The 17991-nt window shown below is 54.7% G+C and overlaps 1 protein-coding gene across 1 annotated transcript in view; it reads left to right on the top strand.

The window, feature by feature from the left end:
* ADAMTSL3 (ADAMTS like 3) overlaps positions 1–17991 on the top strand; it is a 140689-nt gene that overhangs the window by 20306 nt on the left and 102392 nt on the right. Inside the window, exons 3-5 of the mRNA XM_054713175.1 lie at positions 177–293; positions 387–454; positions 2844–2935. Of these exons, the coding sequence (XP_054569150.1) occupies positions 177–293; positions 387–454; positions 2844–2935 (277 nt within the window). The remainder of the gene's footprint in view (positions 1–176; positions 294–386; positions 455–2843; positions 2936–17991) is intronic.

The raw sequence follows: 17991 nt of genomic DNA, 5'->3' as shown, positions 1-17991 counted from the left end.
GGGCGCGGGGAGCCGAGGCCGTGCGCCCGGGGCGAAGGAGCCAACCAGCCGGTGAGGGGCGCGCGGTCCCCGGCCTGGCCCCCTCCCTGCAGCCGGGAGCCGCCGCCCCGGGCCGGGTCGGAAGCGGCAGCACATTTGCGGATCGCATTAGGCCCGGCCCGTAATGCTTTCTCCAGATGGAGCGGAGCCACCGGCCCGCCCCCGGACCCCGGCTCGGCCAAGCCGCCCGCGGGGCCAAGCGGCGAGGCGAGGCGGCTGCGGCTTCTCCAGCCTCCGCTCCGGCCCGCGCGGCTGTGACTGCGCGGGAGGCTCTGGAGTAACCCCCAGGCCCCCTCCTGGGGGCGCAGGGCCCCGCCGGCCCGCCCTCCCTGCTTCTCTGGCTGCAGCTTGGGGCTCCCGGTCGCCCTGGCGGGGAACTCTGGAACCTTCAAACGCTTGCATTCCAGCCCTGGAGGTAGCCGCTCTCTTGCTGTGCAACCTTGGGCAGGTGCCTACCCCTCTCTGGGCTGGCTTCCTTGGCCTAAGATACATTGTGTGTGTGTGTGTGTGTGTGTGTGTGTGTGTGTGTGTGTGTGGTGTGAATCCTCACCTGAGGGTATTTTTCCATTGATTTAAAAATATATATATATTTTATTGATTTTTCACAGAGAGGAAGGGAGAGGGATAGAGAGTTAGAAGCATCGATGAGAGAGAAACATCCATCAGCTGCCTCCTGCACACCTCCTACTGGGGATGTGCCCGCAACCCAGGTACATGCCCCTGACCGGAATCGAACCCGGGACCCTTCAGTCCGCAGGCCGACGCTCTATCCACTGAGCCACACCGGTTAGGGCTCCATTGATTTTTTTTAGGGAGAGTGGAAGGGAGAGGGGAAGACAGAGAAACATGGATGTGAGAGAGACATCGATGGGTTGCCTCCTGCAGGAGTCCTGACCAGGGCCCAGGCCAGGGAGGAGCCTGCAACCTCCGTACGGTGCCCTTGACGGGATTCGAACCCCCGGGCCCTTTGGCCCACAGCCGGACGCCCTATCCGCTGAGCCACACCGGCCGGGGCTGCCTGAAACTCCTTTCTGCCTGAAGCAGCAGGGAGCTGGCAGGTGCCCTCCCCCTTGGCTCCAAGTGGGCTTCCTGAGTCGGTTGCCAGCGGCCACACCCGCTGCTGACGGCTGAGCTGGAAAGAGGCTGGTGCGTAGACGCCTGGGCTTCTGGAAGGCAGCGGGCGCGGGCGGCACACGGGAGGGAGGCCCAGCTGCCCCCCTGACGTGATGAGGGCGCATCCGAGAGAGATCCTGGCCGGTGTGGCTCAGTGGATAGAGCGTCGGCCTGTGGACTGAAGGCTCCCGGGTTCGATTCCCGGTCAGGGCACAAGCCTGGGTTGCGGGCTCCATCCCCAGTAGGGGATGGGCAGGAGGCAGCCGATGCATGATTCTCTCTCATCATGGATGTTTCTGTCTCTCTCCCACTCCCTCCCTCTCTGAAATCAATACAAATCCTATGTAATAAAAGGCTAATATGCAAATCGACATAGAGGCGGGACGACCGGTCGCTATGATGCACACTGGCCACCAGGTGGCAGACTCTCAATGCAGGAGCTGCCCCCTGGTGGTCAGGGCGCTCCCACAGGGGGAGCGCCGCTCAGCCAGAAGCCGGGCTCTCGCGGTGAGCGCCTTGGCGGTGGCGGGAGTCTCTCGCGCCTCTGCTGCAGGCGGGCGGTCAGGAGCTGGGGTCCTGGACTGAGCCAGGGTGTAGGCGAGGCCCGTGGTCGGCAAACCGCGGCGCGCGAGCCACATGCGGCTCTTTGGCCCCTTGAGTGTGGCTCTTCCACAAAACACCACGGCCTGGGCGAGTCTATGTTGAAGAAGTGGCGTTAGGAGAAGTTTAAGTTTAAAAAATGTGGCTCTCCAAAGAAATTTCAATCGTTGTACTGTTGATATTTGGCTCTGCGGACGAATGAGTTTGCCAACCACTGTCCTAGGCTGAGAGAGCCCACCCCCAGTGCACGAAATTTCATGCACCGGGCCTCTAGTGTATTATCAATCCTACAAAATAAGGAACTAATATGCAAATGGCCGTCGCACCCTTGCACCTCGCACCTGGCCAGGAGACTTGAGGCTGGGCCGGGGGCACTGAAGGCCGCGCCCCCCCGTCCTGCGGGGTTTGACGGGTGTGGGGCCGGCTGGGTCTGGGTCTCGCGTGATTTTGAGGCGCGCACGGGTGGGCGGGGACTTGACTCTGCATCCCGCGGCACGCCCCAGACTCTGACGGGACGGAGACTCTCATATACATGTTACTAATCTTCTTTCATCTCTGACGCTTCTATTATAGAGAAAGCGCAAATAGCAATATTAAAATATTTCTTCTCGCCTAGCCAGCGTGGCTCAGTGGTTGAGTGTCGACCTACGAACCAGGAGGTCATGGTTCGATTCCTGGTCAGGGCACATGCCTGGGTTGTGGGCTCGATTCCCAGTGTGGGGCGTGCAGGAGGCAGCCGATCAATGATTCTCTCTCATCACTGATGTTTCTCTCTCTCTCTCTCTCTCTCTCTCCTCTCTCTTCCTCTCTGAAATCAATAAAAACATGTTTCTTTGATACAATACAATACAATAAAATATTTTCTTCTAATTAACTCCCTTTTAATGTGCACGGATTCCGTGCACCGGGCCACTAGTCAGTAAAGAAAACAGGGAACTCCCGAACCGTAAGAAAGAAAAGGCAGCCCCATCCTGGGCCCACACAGACCTCGCCAGCCTCCCTCTGGTGGGTCTGTTACGTCGGGGGAGCGGGACCCGGGGCCAGAGTCTGTTGGGAACCAACCCTTTCCTCTTCCGTAGGCTCCCCGTGAGACCCCCTCGGGACGCCGGCCCCCATGGCTTCCTGGACGAGCCCCTGGTGGCTGCTGGGGTGGATGGTCTTCAGGCACTCGGCGCTCCTGCAGGTAGGTACCTGGCGGGGGAGAGGAAGCGGGGGGGGGGGGGACGGGGGGGCGCGGCCTCAGTTTCCGTAGGATCACCCCACCTCCGATGGGCTGTGATTTGTGTCTGTGTGTGTTTAATAATTCTTTATTGTTGAAAGGATTACAGATTTCCTTTTTTCCCCCCATTGACCCTCTCCAGCGCCCCCCTCCCCCCACCGGCCTTCACCACCCCACTGTCTATGGCCAGGGGCCATGCATACATACATACATACATACATATGTACATACGTGGTCTTTGGGTGATCACCTCCTCCCCACCACCCTCCCCCGCCTTCCCTCCGAGATCCCGCACTCTGCTCCGTGTTTCCGTGTCTTTAAGTCCATCGTTCCTACGACACCAAAGAGACTGTACCCTTCTCTCCCCTCCAGCGAATGGGGGTTCGGAGTCACCCACATCCCCTGGGGACCCCTCTGAGGCCTGAGCCGGGGTCTGGGCACCTCTGTGGGTCCCACGTGCCAGGGGTGACTTGGGGCTGTGACGGAGTCGGGGTCTGCACGGGTCCCATAGGGGCTGGGCGGGTGGAGGCCCGGCTACCGGGAACGGGCAGAGCTCAGGGTCCGGCCTTCGCCCGGCCACTCGGTCCGCACATGTCACGCTGCTTTGCGGTCTTTATTTTATTTTTATTTTACTTTTTTAAACTGTGACTAGGCCAAGATTTATTGTTCCCTGTCTTTTTGAAAAAAATATATTTTTTTTATTGATTTCAGGGAGAAAGGGAGAGGGAAAGAGAGATAGAAACATCGATGATGAGAGAGAATCATGGATCGGCTGCCTCCTCCATGACCCTCTACTGGGGACCGAGCCCTCAACCTGGGCATGTGCCCTGACCGGGAATCGAACCCAGGACCCTTCCGTCCGCAGGCCGACGCTCTATCCACTGAGCCACACCAGCTAGGGCTGCAGTCTTTTCTTTCTTTCTTTTTATATTTTAATCAGAGAGGAAGGGAGAGGGAGAGAGAGAGAGAGAGAGAAACATCCATGATGAGAGAGAATCATGGATCGGCTGCCTCCTGCACACCCCTTGCTGGGGATCAAGCCCACAACCCGGGCGTGTGCCCTTGACCGGAATCGAACATGGGACCCTTGAGTCCGCAGGCCGATGCTCTATCCACTGAGCCACACCGGCCAGGGCTGCCGTCTTTTGTTTAGACTCCTGTCTTGCCTGCGGGTCCTCCGAGGACCCGGCTCACCGCTCGCATCCTCCTTCGCTGACAGGGCCGGCTCACAGGCGTGACGCTAGCATGGCCTGCGCGACAGGAGGGCGTGGTGGAGACAGGGGCCACGTGGGGGCGCAGGCCCGTGGCTGCCAGAGTTTTCGGCTTCTCCGGGGAGCTGGGCCATCGGACTGCCCATGAGATCCCCTCGTTTGTAAAGCATTGAGAGGCAGTCAGATGTGTTTGTGGCCCGGCTAGGGTCAGATCTGAAGGTAGAGGACACACACACCTGAGTCCGTGCTGTGTCCTGAGGGTTGCTGCTGGCACACACGGCATCTTGTGTGAATGGAGCCGGCTAGCCCATACGTGTCCTGTGTGAATAGAACAGGCTAGCCCATACGTGTCCTGTGTGAATGGAGCCGGCTAGCCCATACGTGTCCTGTGTGAATAGAACAGGCTAGCCCATACGTGTCCTGTGTGAATGGAGCCGGCTAGCCCATACGTGTCCTGTGTGAATAGAACAGGCTAGCCCATACGTGTCCTGTGTGAATGGAGCCGGCTAGCCCATACGTGTCCTGTGTGAATGGAACAGGCTAGCCCATACGTGTCCTGTGTGAATGGAGCCGGCTAGCCCATACGTGTCCTGTGTGAATAGAACAGGCTAGCCCATACGTGTCCTGTGTGAATGGAGCCGGCTAGCCCATACGTGTCCTGTGTGAATGGAACAGGCTACTCCATACGTGTCCTGTGTGAATAGAACAGGCTAGCCCATGTATGTCATGTGTGAATAGAACAGGCTAGCCCACATGGCATCTTGTGTGAATGGAGCCGGCTAGCCCATACGTGTCCTGTGTGAATGGAGCCGGCTAGCCCATACATGTCCTGTGTGAATAGAACAGGCTACTCCATTCGTGTCCTGTGTGAATAGAACAGGCTACCCCATACGTGTCCTATGTGAATAGAACAGGCTAGCCCATATGAATCTTGTGTGAATGGAGCAAGCTAGCCCATACGTGTCCTGTGTGAATAGAACAGGCTAGCCCATATGTATCCTGTGTGAATAGAACAGGCTAGCTCATATGAGTCATGTGTGAATGGAACAGGCAAGCCCATACATGACATGTGTGAATAGAACAGGCTAGCCCATACGTGTCCTGTGTGAATGGAACAGGCTAGCCCATACGTGTCCTGTGTGAATAGAACAGGCTAGCCCATATGTGTCATGTGTGAATAGAACAGGCTAGCCCATACGTGTCACATGTGAACAGAACAGGCTAGCCCATACGTGTCCTGTGTGAATAGAACAGGCTAGCCCATACGTGTCACATGTGAATGGAACAGGCTAGCCCATACGTGTCCTGTGTGAATAGAACAGGCTAGCCCATACGTGTCCTGTGTGAATGGAACAGGCTAGCCCATATGTGTCCTGTGTGAATGGAACAGGTTAGCCCATACATGTCCTGTGTGAATGGAACAGGTTAGCCCATACGTGTCCTGTGTGAATGGAACAGGCTAGCCCATACATGTCCTGTGTGAATGGAGCAGGCTAGCCCATATGTGTCATGTGTAAATAGAACAGGCTAGCCCATGAGTCATGTGTGAATAGAACAGGCTATCCCATACATGTCATATGTGAATAGAACAGGCTATCCCATACGTGTCCTGTGTGAATGGAACAGGCTAGCCCATATGAGTCATGTGTGAATGGAACAGGCTAGCCCATATGAGTCATGTGTGAATAGAACAGGCTAGCCCATACGTGTCCTGTGTGAATAGAACAGGCTAGCCCACACGGAGTCTTGTATGAATTGGAACCAGGAAGCCACCTGCGTTGGACGTAATTTTCGGGCACTTGGCTCGGTGGCCTGTGTACCCTCAGTGTCTAGCAAAGGGCCTGGCACGTAGTAGGAGCTTTAAGGTCCATGAAGGGAGCATGCACACGCAAACGGAGATGCCCTGGGTGTGCCAATCACGCCTCTCAGCCTCTGGGACTCTGTCCCAGCCTTCTGCAGCTCCCATCTGATTCCTGGGGCTCATGTGTGCCGCTTAGCCACACCCATGTTTTCTGTCCTCGTCCCCTATGATCCGTGCTTCTCCACGATCCTATTTCAACAGATGCCTTCTGGCCCGGCCGGCGGGGCTCAGTGCCTGAGCATTGACCTAGGAACCAGGAGGTCACGGTTCGATTCCCGGTCAGGGTACAGGCCCGGGTTGCGGGCTCGATCCCCAGGGTGGGGTGTGCAGGAGGCAGCCGATCCGTGATTCTCTCTCATCATGGATGTTTCTATCTCCCCCTCCCTCTCTCTTCCTCTCTGAAATAAATTAAAAAATATTTTATCCCTACCCAGTTTGGCTCAGTGGATAGAGAGATCATCGGCCTGCAGATTCTGGGTTCGATTCCGGTCAAGGGCACGGACCTCGGTGGCAGGTTCCTCCCGGGCCCGGCCCCTGGTTGGGGCGTGTGCAGGAGGCAACCCATCCATGTGTTTCTCTCACATCGATGTCTCTCTCCATCTTTCCCTCTGTCTTATACTCTCCCTAAAAATTAATGGAAAAATATCCTCGGGTGAGAATTAACCAAAAAGAATTTTTTAAAAAAGAAATAAAAGTAAATAAAATAAAAACGTGCTGTGAGGCAGTCTGTTGACTGTTGGCCAAAGGCAGTGTCTGCCCAGCTTGAGTCACTCATAACTCTTCTGGGTTTTTCCATGTCCGTGGGCTTCCATGTACGGGGCGTGTGCACAGAAGGTCGTAAAAGGAGAGGCCAGGCCTGCCATCTTTTTAAAAATATATATATATATATTTTATTGATTTAAGAGAGGAAGGGAAAGGGAGAGCGAGAGAGAAACATCCATGATGAGAGAGAATCATCGATGGGCTGCCTCCTGCACGCCCCACACGGGGGATGGAGCCTGCAACCCGGGCATGTGCCCTGACCAGGAATCGAACCCGGGACCCTTCAGTCCCAGGCCAGCGTCTTCATCACCCACGGTGCCCATGGTTCCACTCCCAGCCCCCACCCCTTCTCGGCCTGTCACCCACCCCTCTCTGCGCCTCACTTTTCCACATCTGTAGCGGGGAGGGGCTATCTACCTCATGGAATTGCTTAGAGCAATTAAACCATTGTGACGTGAGAAAAGGTAACCAATTAAACCACATAAAACCGGGGTCTAGCTCCTAATGAGGGGATAGTACACATTCCCGCTCTGAACGGCCTGTCGTTCCGCTGGGAACCTCTAGAGGGCGCTCGCGAGGAATCGCCTGTAATTCCTCTGCGAAGCTGCAGGGGGCACTGGAGAGGCATCAATCCAGGAGAGGGGACGGGGCCTGATCATCTGGGGGCGGGGCCTGCACGTGTGGGTGGGAACGGCCAGGAAGGGCCCACCTTGGGCCCCTGTCCCCCTCAGAGAATTCTGGTGACGGCCCCCGGGCCCTGCCCATGGGCTGGACACTGGGTTATGTCCTTAAGGACTGCCCTCCCCTGCAGGCCTGGCCTTCCCTAACTGCCCTCCCCTGCAGGCCTGGTCTTCCCTAACTGCCCTCCCCTGCAGGCCTGGTCTTCCCTAACTGCCCTCCCCTGCAGGCCTGGTCGCCCTCCCCTGACTCACAGCCAGCTCCCTGAGCCTCCTAGGGATTTGGGGGTTCGGGGGTCTTTCAAGGCGTTCTTTAGTATGTCTCATGTGTTATTAGTGCCGCCATGAGGTGGCTGGTAGAGCATTAACCTTTTGCACTCGGATGTCCAGTGTGACTCGACACGGTTAGCATCGGTAGCAGGAATCGAGAAAAAAGCAAGCGAGTGCAAAGGGTTAATACACGTGTGAGGGGCCTGGCCAGTGTGGCTCAGTGGCTCAGCATAGACCTATGAACCAGGAGATAGTGGTTCGATTCCCGGTCAGGGCACATGCCCGGGTTGCAGGCTCGATCCCCAGTGTGGGGTGTGCGGGAGGCAGCCGATCCATGATTCTCTCTCATCTTTGATGTTTCTCTCCTTCTCCCTCTTCCTCTCTCCTTCCCTCTTCCTCTCCCTCTCCTTCTCCCTCTCCCTCTCCCTTCCTCTCTGAAATAAAACTCTATACTAATAAAAGGGTAATATGCAAATTGGTCACGACGCCCTCACAGTAACAACCGAACGGCAGGCTGCGTGGGGTGACCAGGCCGGCAGAGGGGGGCAGTGAAGGGTAACCAGGCCAGCGGGGGGTGGGCAGTTGGGGTCAACCAGGCCGGCAGGAGGGGCAGTTAGGGGCAACCAGGCTGGCAGGGGAGGGCAGTTAGGGGTGATCAGGCAGGCAGGTGAGCAGTTAGGAGCCAGCGGCCCTGGATTGTGAGAGGGTGCAGGCGGGGCTGAATTTCGTGCACCGGGCCTCTAGTAAATAAATAAAAGCAAACAAACAAATAAATAAATAATTAGACAGGTGGGCTCTCGCTTAAGGGCCAGGACGGCCGTTTCTGGCCTCAGCAACTGTGCTTCCCTTGGTCCTGGTCTCGTGTTGGAAGTGTTGTTGTTTTAGGTGGTTCTTTCGCCGTGGTCTGGCCTCCGTGGCGTTTCTGTCCGGTGTGGCTGTCATCCTGGCAGAGGGCGTGGTATTCGTAGCTCTTACCTCGTGTTGGCTCTGCCCTTGGGGGCACGTCTTCCACTTCCCTCACCACAGACCTCAATCCCAGCCTTCAGGGGTCACTCCAGCCAGCTCCTTCCTTTTGTTTTTTAATGTATATTTCTTAATTTCAGAGATGGGGAGGGAGAGGGAGAAGGTAATCTTCCTCCGTTTCCTCTTGAGTGCGTCGGGCCCCGCGGCACAATGGTTGGAGAGCCAAAAACACTTGTGTTGGCCTCTTACGAGAGCTGCTTATGCCACCAACTAATTTGTGGTAGGACCTGGTTATTATTATTATTATTGTTGTTATTATTACTGGAGGCCCGTTGCACGATATTCGTGCAAGAATAGGCCTTCCTTCACCTGGCTTCGCTCCCAGCCGCCTGGGAGCCTGCAAGTCCTCGCTCCTGGCCAGAGAGAGCACCACTCCTGTAGCTCCCTCCGCGCCTCCCCTCCCCTCATAGCAGGCGTCCCGCCCCTCCCAGCCTCTCCGTGCCTGCATATGCAAATTAACCCAACATCTTTGTTGGGTTAATTTGCATACTCACTCCTGATTGGCTGTGGGTGTAGCGGAGGTACGGTCAATTTACATGTTTGTCTATTATTAGGTAAGATTATTATTACTTGCCGAAACCCGTTTGGCTCAGTGGATAGCGCGTCAGCCTGCAGACTGAAGGGTCCCAGGTTCGATTCCAGTCAAGGGCATGTACCTTGGTTGCAGGCACATCCCCAGTAGGGGTTGTGCAAGAGGCAGCTGATCGATGTTTCTCTCTCATTGATGTTTCTAACTCTCTATCCTTCTCTCTTCCTCTCTTGAAAAAATCAATAAAATATATTAAAAAAAATTATTATTATTTGGTAATTTTTGGTAGCCTTTTTATCTGCTTCTCTCCTTACTCTCCTATGCATGGTCTCCATATCTTCTTAAAACATTTAAAAAATATATTATTATTGATTTCAGAGAGGAAGGGAGATTGAGAGAGAGAAACATCCATGATGAGAGAGAATCATGGATCAGCCATCTCCTGCACGCCCCACACTGGGGATCAATCCCGCATCCCGGGCCTGTGCCCTTGACCGGGAATCGAACCATGACCTCCTGGTTCCTAGGTCGATGCTCAACCACGGAGCCACTCCGGCCGGGCCGGATCTTCTGATCCTCCCACAGAACTCCCCAACCACGTTCTGTGGCACCTTCCCTGCCGCTGTGCCCTGTCCACGGAACAGGTTTAAGCGAGGGACAGTGGGTTGAGCTCATTGTCATCGACTGACATTCTGTGTCTAGAGGCATTGACCCCTAGCCCATGAATTATGCAAATAAAATATTTAAATTGTAGAAAAGTGCAAGTGAATCCGTGGAATGGGGAGAGAGAGAGAGAGAGAGAGAGAGAGAGTGAAAAATGAAAAATCCCTTGAGGTTTTGAACCAGGTTGAGAGGACCCACGGAGGTGAAAATTGGCCCTGGTCTTGAGAATTGGCTGGCTGTGTAGGAAGGAGGAGTTTCCGGGAGAAGGTGTGGACATCGAAGGACAGAAAATGAATGATCTGTTGGAGAGAGAAACAGGATCATGGTTTGTGTTGTTTTTGGTTTTTAAAAATGTATTTTTATTGATTTCAGGTTGGAAGGGGGAGAGAGAGAGAGAGAGAGAGAGAGAGAGAGAGAGAGAGAGAGAAACATCCATGATAAGAGAGAATAATGGATCGGCTGCCTCCTGCAGCCCCCCACTGGGGATCGGCCCGCAACCCGGGCATGTGCCCTTGGCCGGGAATCAAACCCAGGACTCTTCAGTCCACAGGCAGATGCTCTATCCACTGAGCCACACCGGCCAGGATGGTTGGTTTGTTTTTTAAGCAAAGTGAACATTTCAGTATATAAAGTATATCCTCCAATGGAAAGCAGTCAGGAGAAAATGAGGGGTTAAAGATAAAAGAGGAGTCCTGGCCGGTGTGGCTCAGTGGATAGAGCCTCAGCCTGCAGACTGAAAGGTCCCGGGTTCGATTCCGGTCAAGGGCATGTACCTTGGTTGCGGGCGCATCCCCAGTGGGGGGCGTGCAGGAGGCAGCTGATGGATGTTTCTCTCTCATCGATGTTTCTAACTCTCTCTCCCTCTCCCTTCCTCTCTGTAAAAAATCAATAAAACATATATATATATTTTTAAAAAGACGCAAGAGGAGCCCAACCAATGTGGCTCAGTGGTTGAGCATCGGCCTGTGGACTGAAGGGTCCCGGGATCGATTCCCGGTCGGGGCACATGCCCGGGTTGTGGGCTCGATCCCCCGTGGGGGGCGTGCAGGAGGCAGCCGATCCAGGATTCCCTCTCATCACTCATGTTTCTCTCTCTCTCTCCCTCTCCCTTGCTCTCTGACATCAGTTAAAAACACAAAGTGACACAAGAACAGAAACACCCATGCCGGGCCCTCGCTTCGTAAGAGAGAGAGGAGGCTGCTGGCCCTTCCCGGCCCGCGGGTCCTGGCGCCCGGAGCGGAGCGCACGGCTGATGGAAACCACATTGCAGGGCTTTCGGTTGTCACTGCGCCGGGTTTATTTTTACAGAAATGCTAATTTCCATAAATAGCATGGCAGCATCAGGCACTTTCCTCTCCAAGGATTTTATGCAATGACTCTCTGGAATCCGTCAGCTCAGAGCCGCCCGGCCAGTGTGTGCGTGCGTGTGTGCGTGTGTGTGCGTGTGTGTGTGTGTGTGTGTGTGTGTGTGTGTGTGAGTGTGTGTGTGTGTGTGTGTGTGTGTGAGTGTGTGCGTGCGTGCGTGCGTGTGTGTGTGTGTGAGTGTGTGTGTGTGTGTGTGTGTGTGTGTGCGTGCGTGCGTGTGTGTGTGTGTGTGTGTGTGTGAGTTCATCCGGCCCGTCCTCTCCACGGGCTCCCAGCCTGCAGATAGACATGGCAGAGCCTTTTCCCGGAGAATCCTGGAAAAACGAGGAGGAAGAACGCTGTGTGATGAATAGAAACGGCTTGGCTGTCAGAAAGGACTCTGAATTCCCTTCCCTCTCTCTCTCTCCTGAAATTTCCATTCTGTTTCCCCCTCCCCCTGATTTCAAATCACAAAACTTGCCCTGGCCGGTGTGGCTCAGTGGATAGAGCGTCGGCCTGCAGACGGAAGGGTCCCGGGTTCGATTCTGGCCGAGGGCACGTGCCTGGGTTGCAGGCTTGATCCCCAGGAGGGGGCGTGCAGGAGGCAGCTGATCAATGATCCTCTCTCATCACTGATGTTTCTATCTCTCTCTCCATCTCTTCCTCTCTGAAATCAATAAAATACATTAAAAAAAAAATACACTGAGTGGCTAGATTACTCTGATCTCTGAACGCATAATAATCAGGCCACTCAGTGTAGATCCTATATCATAAAAGGCTAATATGCACATGGTCCCCTCGACCAGGAGTTCGACCAGCAGGCAGGCCGGCCAACCGCCCATGTCCCCTCCCCCTGGCCAGGCTGGCCGGACCCCACCCATGCACGAATTCATGCACCGGGCCTCATACACACACACACACGCACACGCACGCACGCACACACACATATATATACACACTGAGTGGCCAGATTATTACGCATTCAGAGATCATCATTATCTGGCCACTCCGTGTATATTTAAAAAAGAGACATAACACTTATTTATTATAAACGTGTGGTGGAGCTCATTGCCCTAGCTTCATAGGAAAGGACAAAAATGGGGGGGGGGTCACCTTCAATTCTACCAGTTGTTAGGGTTTGGGGGCGCTCATTTATTATTTATTTATTTATTTTCGTTCATCCTCCCCCGAGGATATTTTTCCACTTATTTTTAGGGAGAGTGGAAGGGAGAGGGAGAGACAGAGAGAAACATCGATGTGAGAGAGACACATCGATGGGTTGCCTCCTGCACGAGCCCCGACCAGGGCCCAGGCCAGGGAGGAGCCTGTAACTGAGGTACGTGCCCTTGACCGGAATCGAACCCGGGACGCTTCGGTCTGCACAGGCCGGCGCTCTATCCACTGAGCCACACCGGCCAGGGCCTTCAACAACTCTTTAAAAAATATATATATTTTTTATTGATTTCAAAGAAGGGAGAGGGAGAGAGAGAGAGAAACATCCATGATGAGAGAGAATCATGGATCGGCCGCCTCCTGCACGCCCCCTACTGCAACCCCGGGCATGTGCCCTTGGACGGAATCGAACCCGGGACCCCTCAGTCCGCAGGCTGACGCTTTATCCACTGAGCCACGCCGCCTACGGCTACATATAATTTTTCTTGGTTTCAGAGAGGAAGGGAGAGGGGGAGAGAGCGATAGAAACATCCCATGATGAGAGCAAATCCTGGATCGGCCGCCTCCTGCACGCCCCCCACTGGGGATGGAGCCCGCAACCCGGGCATGTGCCCTTGACCAGAATCGAACCGTGACCTCAACCACTGAGCCACACTGGCCGGGCTTCTTTCATTTTTACTCTTTCTTCCATCCCATCCCTTTCCCCCCTTCCTTTCCCCAATATGTCAGGTCTCTCCAGGGCGCCCACCAGAATTGCCTGTCCTTGTGGGGGACCCTCGGCCGGAGTCCAGCACCACCTGGGATGTGGGAGCCGGAAGCCCGTGCTTGGGGTGTGGTTGGAGAGCAGGGGTGGCGGAGGCTGGAGCGAGTCCGCGTCTGCTCATCGTTCAGGGAGGCGTGATGGTTCCGGCGTCGAAATAGCGCTAATTGGTCCCCCCCTCGGCGTGGCTGCCTTCCTCACATTTTCCACCCGAGAGCAGATGTCATCGAATGGCTTTCCTTATGGATGTTTGCTTTTTTTTTTTTTTTTTTAGAAGCGAGCTGTGTTTATTCCTTCCGTTACAAAACGGTATTGTTTATAATGGGTGAAGAAATGGGGATTTATTCCTTTTATTAAAAAATACACTGAGTGGCCAGATGATGATGATCTGTGAACGCATAATCATCTGGCCACTCAGTGTATAGCCTCTATCATAAAAGGCTAATATGCAAATTGTCCCCTCGACCAGGAGTTCGACCAGCAGGCAGGCCGGCCAACCGCCCATGACCCCTCCCCCTGGCCAGGCTGGCCGGACCCCACCCATGCACGAATTCATGCACCGGGCCTCTAATATGTGTGTGTGTGTGTGTGTGTGTGTGTGTGTACTGAGTGGCCAGATTGTCATGCGTTCAGAGATCATAATAATCTGGCCACTAAGTGTATGTATTTTTATTGACTTCAGAGAGGAAGTGAGAAGGAGAGAGACAGAAACATCCATGAGGAGAGAGAATCACGGATCGGCTGCCTCCTGCACGCCCCACACTGGGGATGGAGCCCGCAACCCGGGCATGTGCCCGGACCGGGAATCGAACCCTGACCTCCTGGTTCCTAGGTCGACGCTCAACCCCTGAGCCACTCCGGCCTGGCTGGGCCGGTGCTGTCTTTTTCGGCTTGAATCTGCATCCCAAATAGCATCCTAGGTGGCGACAGCTTTTCGGGGATTCCATCGGAATGAAATCGCTCTGCTGCCCGGATTTCCTCTCTGTCGCTGGGAGGCAATATCACCCCCCGTTTTCCACCGCCCCGTCGTGTTCCAGGGCCTGAACCCGCCGCGATTTGTCGGTTCTTCCTGCCGCTGATGGCTCCTCTCCCTCCGTGCGGGGGGAGATTTACGGGGGGTGATATTGTTTGGGAATTCCGCCTTCATTCCCAGGGTGAGATGGAGCGGCGGTTTCTTCCCCTCACTGTTCTGGTCTGGTTCTTGTGACCGAGGTCACGACCTCCTGGCACGAATGGATTAGGGGCTCCTTTCCTATGCGACGTGTCGAAAGGGCTTGTGAAAGAGTGGGATGGCCCTGGCCGGTGTGGCTCAGTGGGTAGAGCGTCGGCCTGCAGACTGAAGGGCCCAGGTTCGATTCCGGTCAAGGGCATGTGCCTGGGTTGTGGGCACATCTCCAGTAGGGGGTGTGCAGGAGGCAGCTGATCGATGTCTCTCTCTCTCATCGGTGTTTCTGACTCTCTCTCCCTCTCCTTTCCTCTCCGTAAAAAATCAATAAAATATATTTAAAAAAGAAAAGAAAGAAAGAGTGGGATGATGTGCACTTGGCTTTGTAGCCCTCGCATCGAAAACCTTCTGGTCTTTTGTGGGAAGAAAGTGAAATACGGGTCCTGTGACTTCAAGGGTTTTTGAAGTAACTTAAGAGTTAGCTTTTGGCCCTCACTGGCTTGGCTCAGTGGACAGAGCGTCGACCTGCGGACTCAAGGGTCCCGGGTTCGATTCCGGTCAGGGGCATGGACCTTGGTTGTGGGCACATCCCCAGTGGGGGGCGTGCAGGAGGCAGCTGATGGATGTTTCTCTCTCATCGATGTTTCTAACTCTCTCTCCCTCTCCCTTCCTCTCTGTAAAAAGTCAATAAAATATATTTTAAAAAAAGAGTTAGCTTTTGATGACTTAGAATTTCCTCTTTCTAAAACTTTTTTTGTTTCTGACCAGCCAGTGTGGCTCCGTGGTTGAGCGTCGACCTAGGAACCAGGAGGTCACGATTCGATTCCCATCAAGAGCACACGCCCGGGTTGTGGGCTCCATCCCCAGTAGGGGGCGTGCGGGAGGCAGCCGATCCATGATTCTCTCTCATCATGGATGTTTCTCTCTTCCTCTCTGAAACCAATAAAAATATATTTAAAAAATAAATACATAAAGACATTGGCATCGTTTTTAAAAAATGTTTTTATTGATTTGAGAGAGGAAGGGAGAGGGAAAGAGAGATAGGAACATCCATGACGAGAATCACGGATCACGGATCGGCTGCCTCCTGCACGCCCCCCACTGGGGACAGAGCCCACAACCTGGGCACCTGCCCTGACCGGGAATCGAACCCGGGACCCTTCAGTCCGCAGGCCGATGCTCTATCCACTGAGCCACCCCAGCCGGGGCCGGCGTCATTGTTTCCTTTACTGGAGTTCTGAGATCTGTTGCTTTGTTCCGGATCCTTTTCTTCCCTCCGTGCACATGGCCTCGCGCTCTCTCTCCTGCGAGGTCGGGGCAGCCTCCTGCCTCCTGCCTCCTGCCTCCTGCCTCGCGTCCCCTCAGCCTGTCCTCTGTGTTAATCGTGTCACTTTTCGGTTGAGTAGGGACACGCACTGGATTTACGGTCTGCCCTGCCGGGTCCCCTCCAGCTTCCGCTCCTAAATGTGTATCACTTTGATGACATTAAAAAAAAAAAAAATACAGCCGAAACCGGTGTGGCTCAGTGGATAGAGCCTCGGCCTGCGGACTGAGAGGTCCCGGGTTCGATTCCGGTCAAGGGCATGTACCTTGGTTGCAGGCACATCCCCAGTGGGGGGTGTGCAGGAGGCAGCTGATCCATGATTCTCATCATTGATGTTTTTGCCTCTCTATCCCTCTCCCTTCCTCTCTGACATCAATAAAAAGTATACTCAGCCCTAATGGGTGTGGCTCAGTGGATAGAGCCTCAGCCCGGGGTGGACTGAAGGGTCCCGGGTTCAATTCTGGTCACGGGCATGTACCTGAGCTGCGGGCTGCATCCCCGGTAGGGGGCGTGCGGGAGGCAGCTGATCCATGATTCTCTCTCATCGAGGTTTCTCACTTTCTATCCCTCTCCCTACCTCTCTGTAAAATGAAATAAATCAATGAAAATAAGCCCTGGCCTGTGTGGCTCGGTGGATAGAGCATAGACCTGCAGACTGAAGGGTCCAGGGTTTGATTCCGGTCCAGAGCACATGCCCAGGTTGCAGGCTAGATCCCCAGTAGGGGGCGTGCAGGAGGCAGCCAATCAATGATTCTCTCTCATCTTTGATGTTTCTATCTCTCTGCCTCTCCCTGCAGGGGAGGGCAGTTGGGGGGGACCAGGCCTGCAGGGGAGGTTAGTTGGGGGAGACCAGGCCTGCAGTTGGGGGAGACCAGGCCTGCAGGAGGGCAGTTGGGGGTACCAGGTCTGCAGGGGAGCAGTTAGGCATTGATCAGGTTGGCAGGAGAGTGGTTAGGGGGTGATCAGGCTGGCAGACAGAAGCGGTTAGGGGCAATCAGGCAGGCAGGCAGGCAGGCGAGTGGTTGGGAGCCAGCAGTCCTGGATTGTGAGAGGGATGTCCCAGATTGGAGAGGGTGAAGGCTGGGCTGAGGCACGCCCTCCCCCCCACCCCCGCACGAATTTCGTGCACCGGGCCTCTAGTATATTATTAAAAAAAAAAAAGAAAGCATTCCGAGGGTCGTGAGCAGCCAGACACCCCAAAGGCCTCCTGCCCTGAGCTCAGAAAAACACACGGGCTGGCGAGGAATCGGAAGGCTGTCGGGAGCATGTGCACACAGCCCAGTTCTGGCTCTTGCCCCCACCGGGAAGGCCGAGGGAGGAAGCCTGCAGGGCTTGGACCCCGCAGAGGATCTGTTTCCTGAAGGAGGGAAAGGCCTTGAATAAACAGGACTGTGTTCCCAGCGGGCTCTGGGCTGTGTCAGGAGGGGTGTCTCCTGGCCAAGTTGGAAAGAGCTGGTAGCACTATTCTCTCTCTCTCTCTCTCTCTCTCTCTCTCTCTCATTTTAAAGTACCATTAAGAAGAATTCTACTTTATTATTGTTTTAAGAAATCTGTGGGGGTTTTGGCCCTGGCCGGCGTGGCTCAGTGGATAGAGCTTCGGCCTGCGGACTGAAGGGTCCTGGGTTCGATTCCAGTCAAGGGCATGTACTTCGGTTGCAGGCTCCTCCCCAGCCCAGGCCCTGGTCGGGGCGCGTGCAGGAGGCAATCCACCAATGTGTCTCTCCCACATCGAGGTTTCTCTCCGTCTCTCCCTCTCTCTCTTCCACTCTCTCTAAGAATCAATGGGAAAATATCCTCGGGGGAGGATTAAAAATATAATAAAATATGTTTTTTATTGATTTTTTTAGACAGAGAGGAAGGGAGAGGGAGAGAGAGAAACATCAATGGGAGAGAATCATGCATCAGCTGCCTCCTCCACGCCTCCTACTGGGGATGTGCCCATAACCAAGGTACATGCCCTTGACCGGAATTGAACCTGGGACCCTTCTGTTCGCAGGCTGACGCTCTAACCACTGAGCCAAACCAGTTAGGGCTACCACCGAGTCTTTTATTAGTATAGACTAGAGGCCCGGTGCATGAAATTCATGCATGGGAGGGGGGTGTCCCTCAGCCCAGCCTGCACTCTCTCCAATCTGGGACCCCTCGAGGGATGTCCGACTGTTAAGATCAGACCTAAATGGGCAGTCGGACATCCCTCTCACAATCCAGGACTGCGGGCTCCCAACTGCTCCCCTTCCTGCCTTCCTGATTGCCCCTAA

Source organism: Eptesicus fuscus, chromosome 25 (genome assembly GCF_027574615.1).
Source record: "Eptesicus fuscus isolate TK198812 chromosome 25, DD_ASM_mEF_20220401, whole genome shotgun sequence".
Taxonomy (NCBI): Eukaryota; Metazoa; Chordata; class Mammalia; order Chiroptera; family Vespertilionidae; genus Eptesicus; species Eptesicus fuscus.
This window is presented reverse-complemented; position numbering and strand designations above follow the sequence as displayed.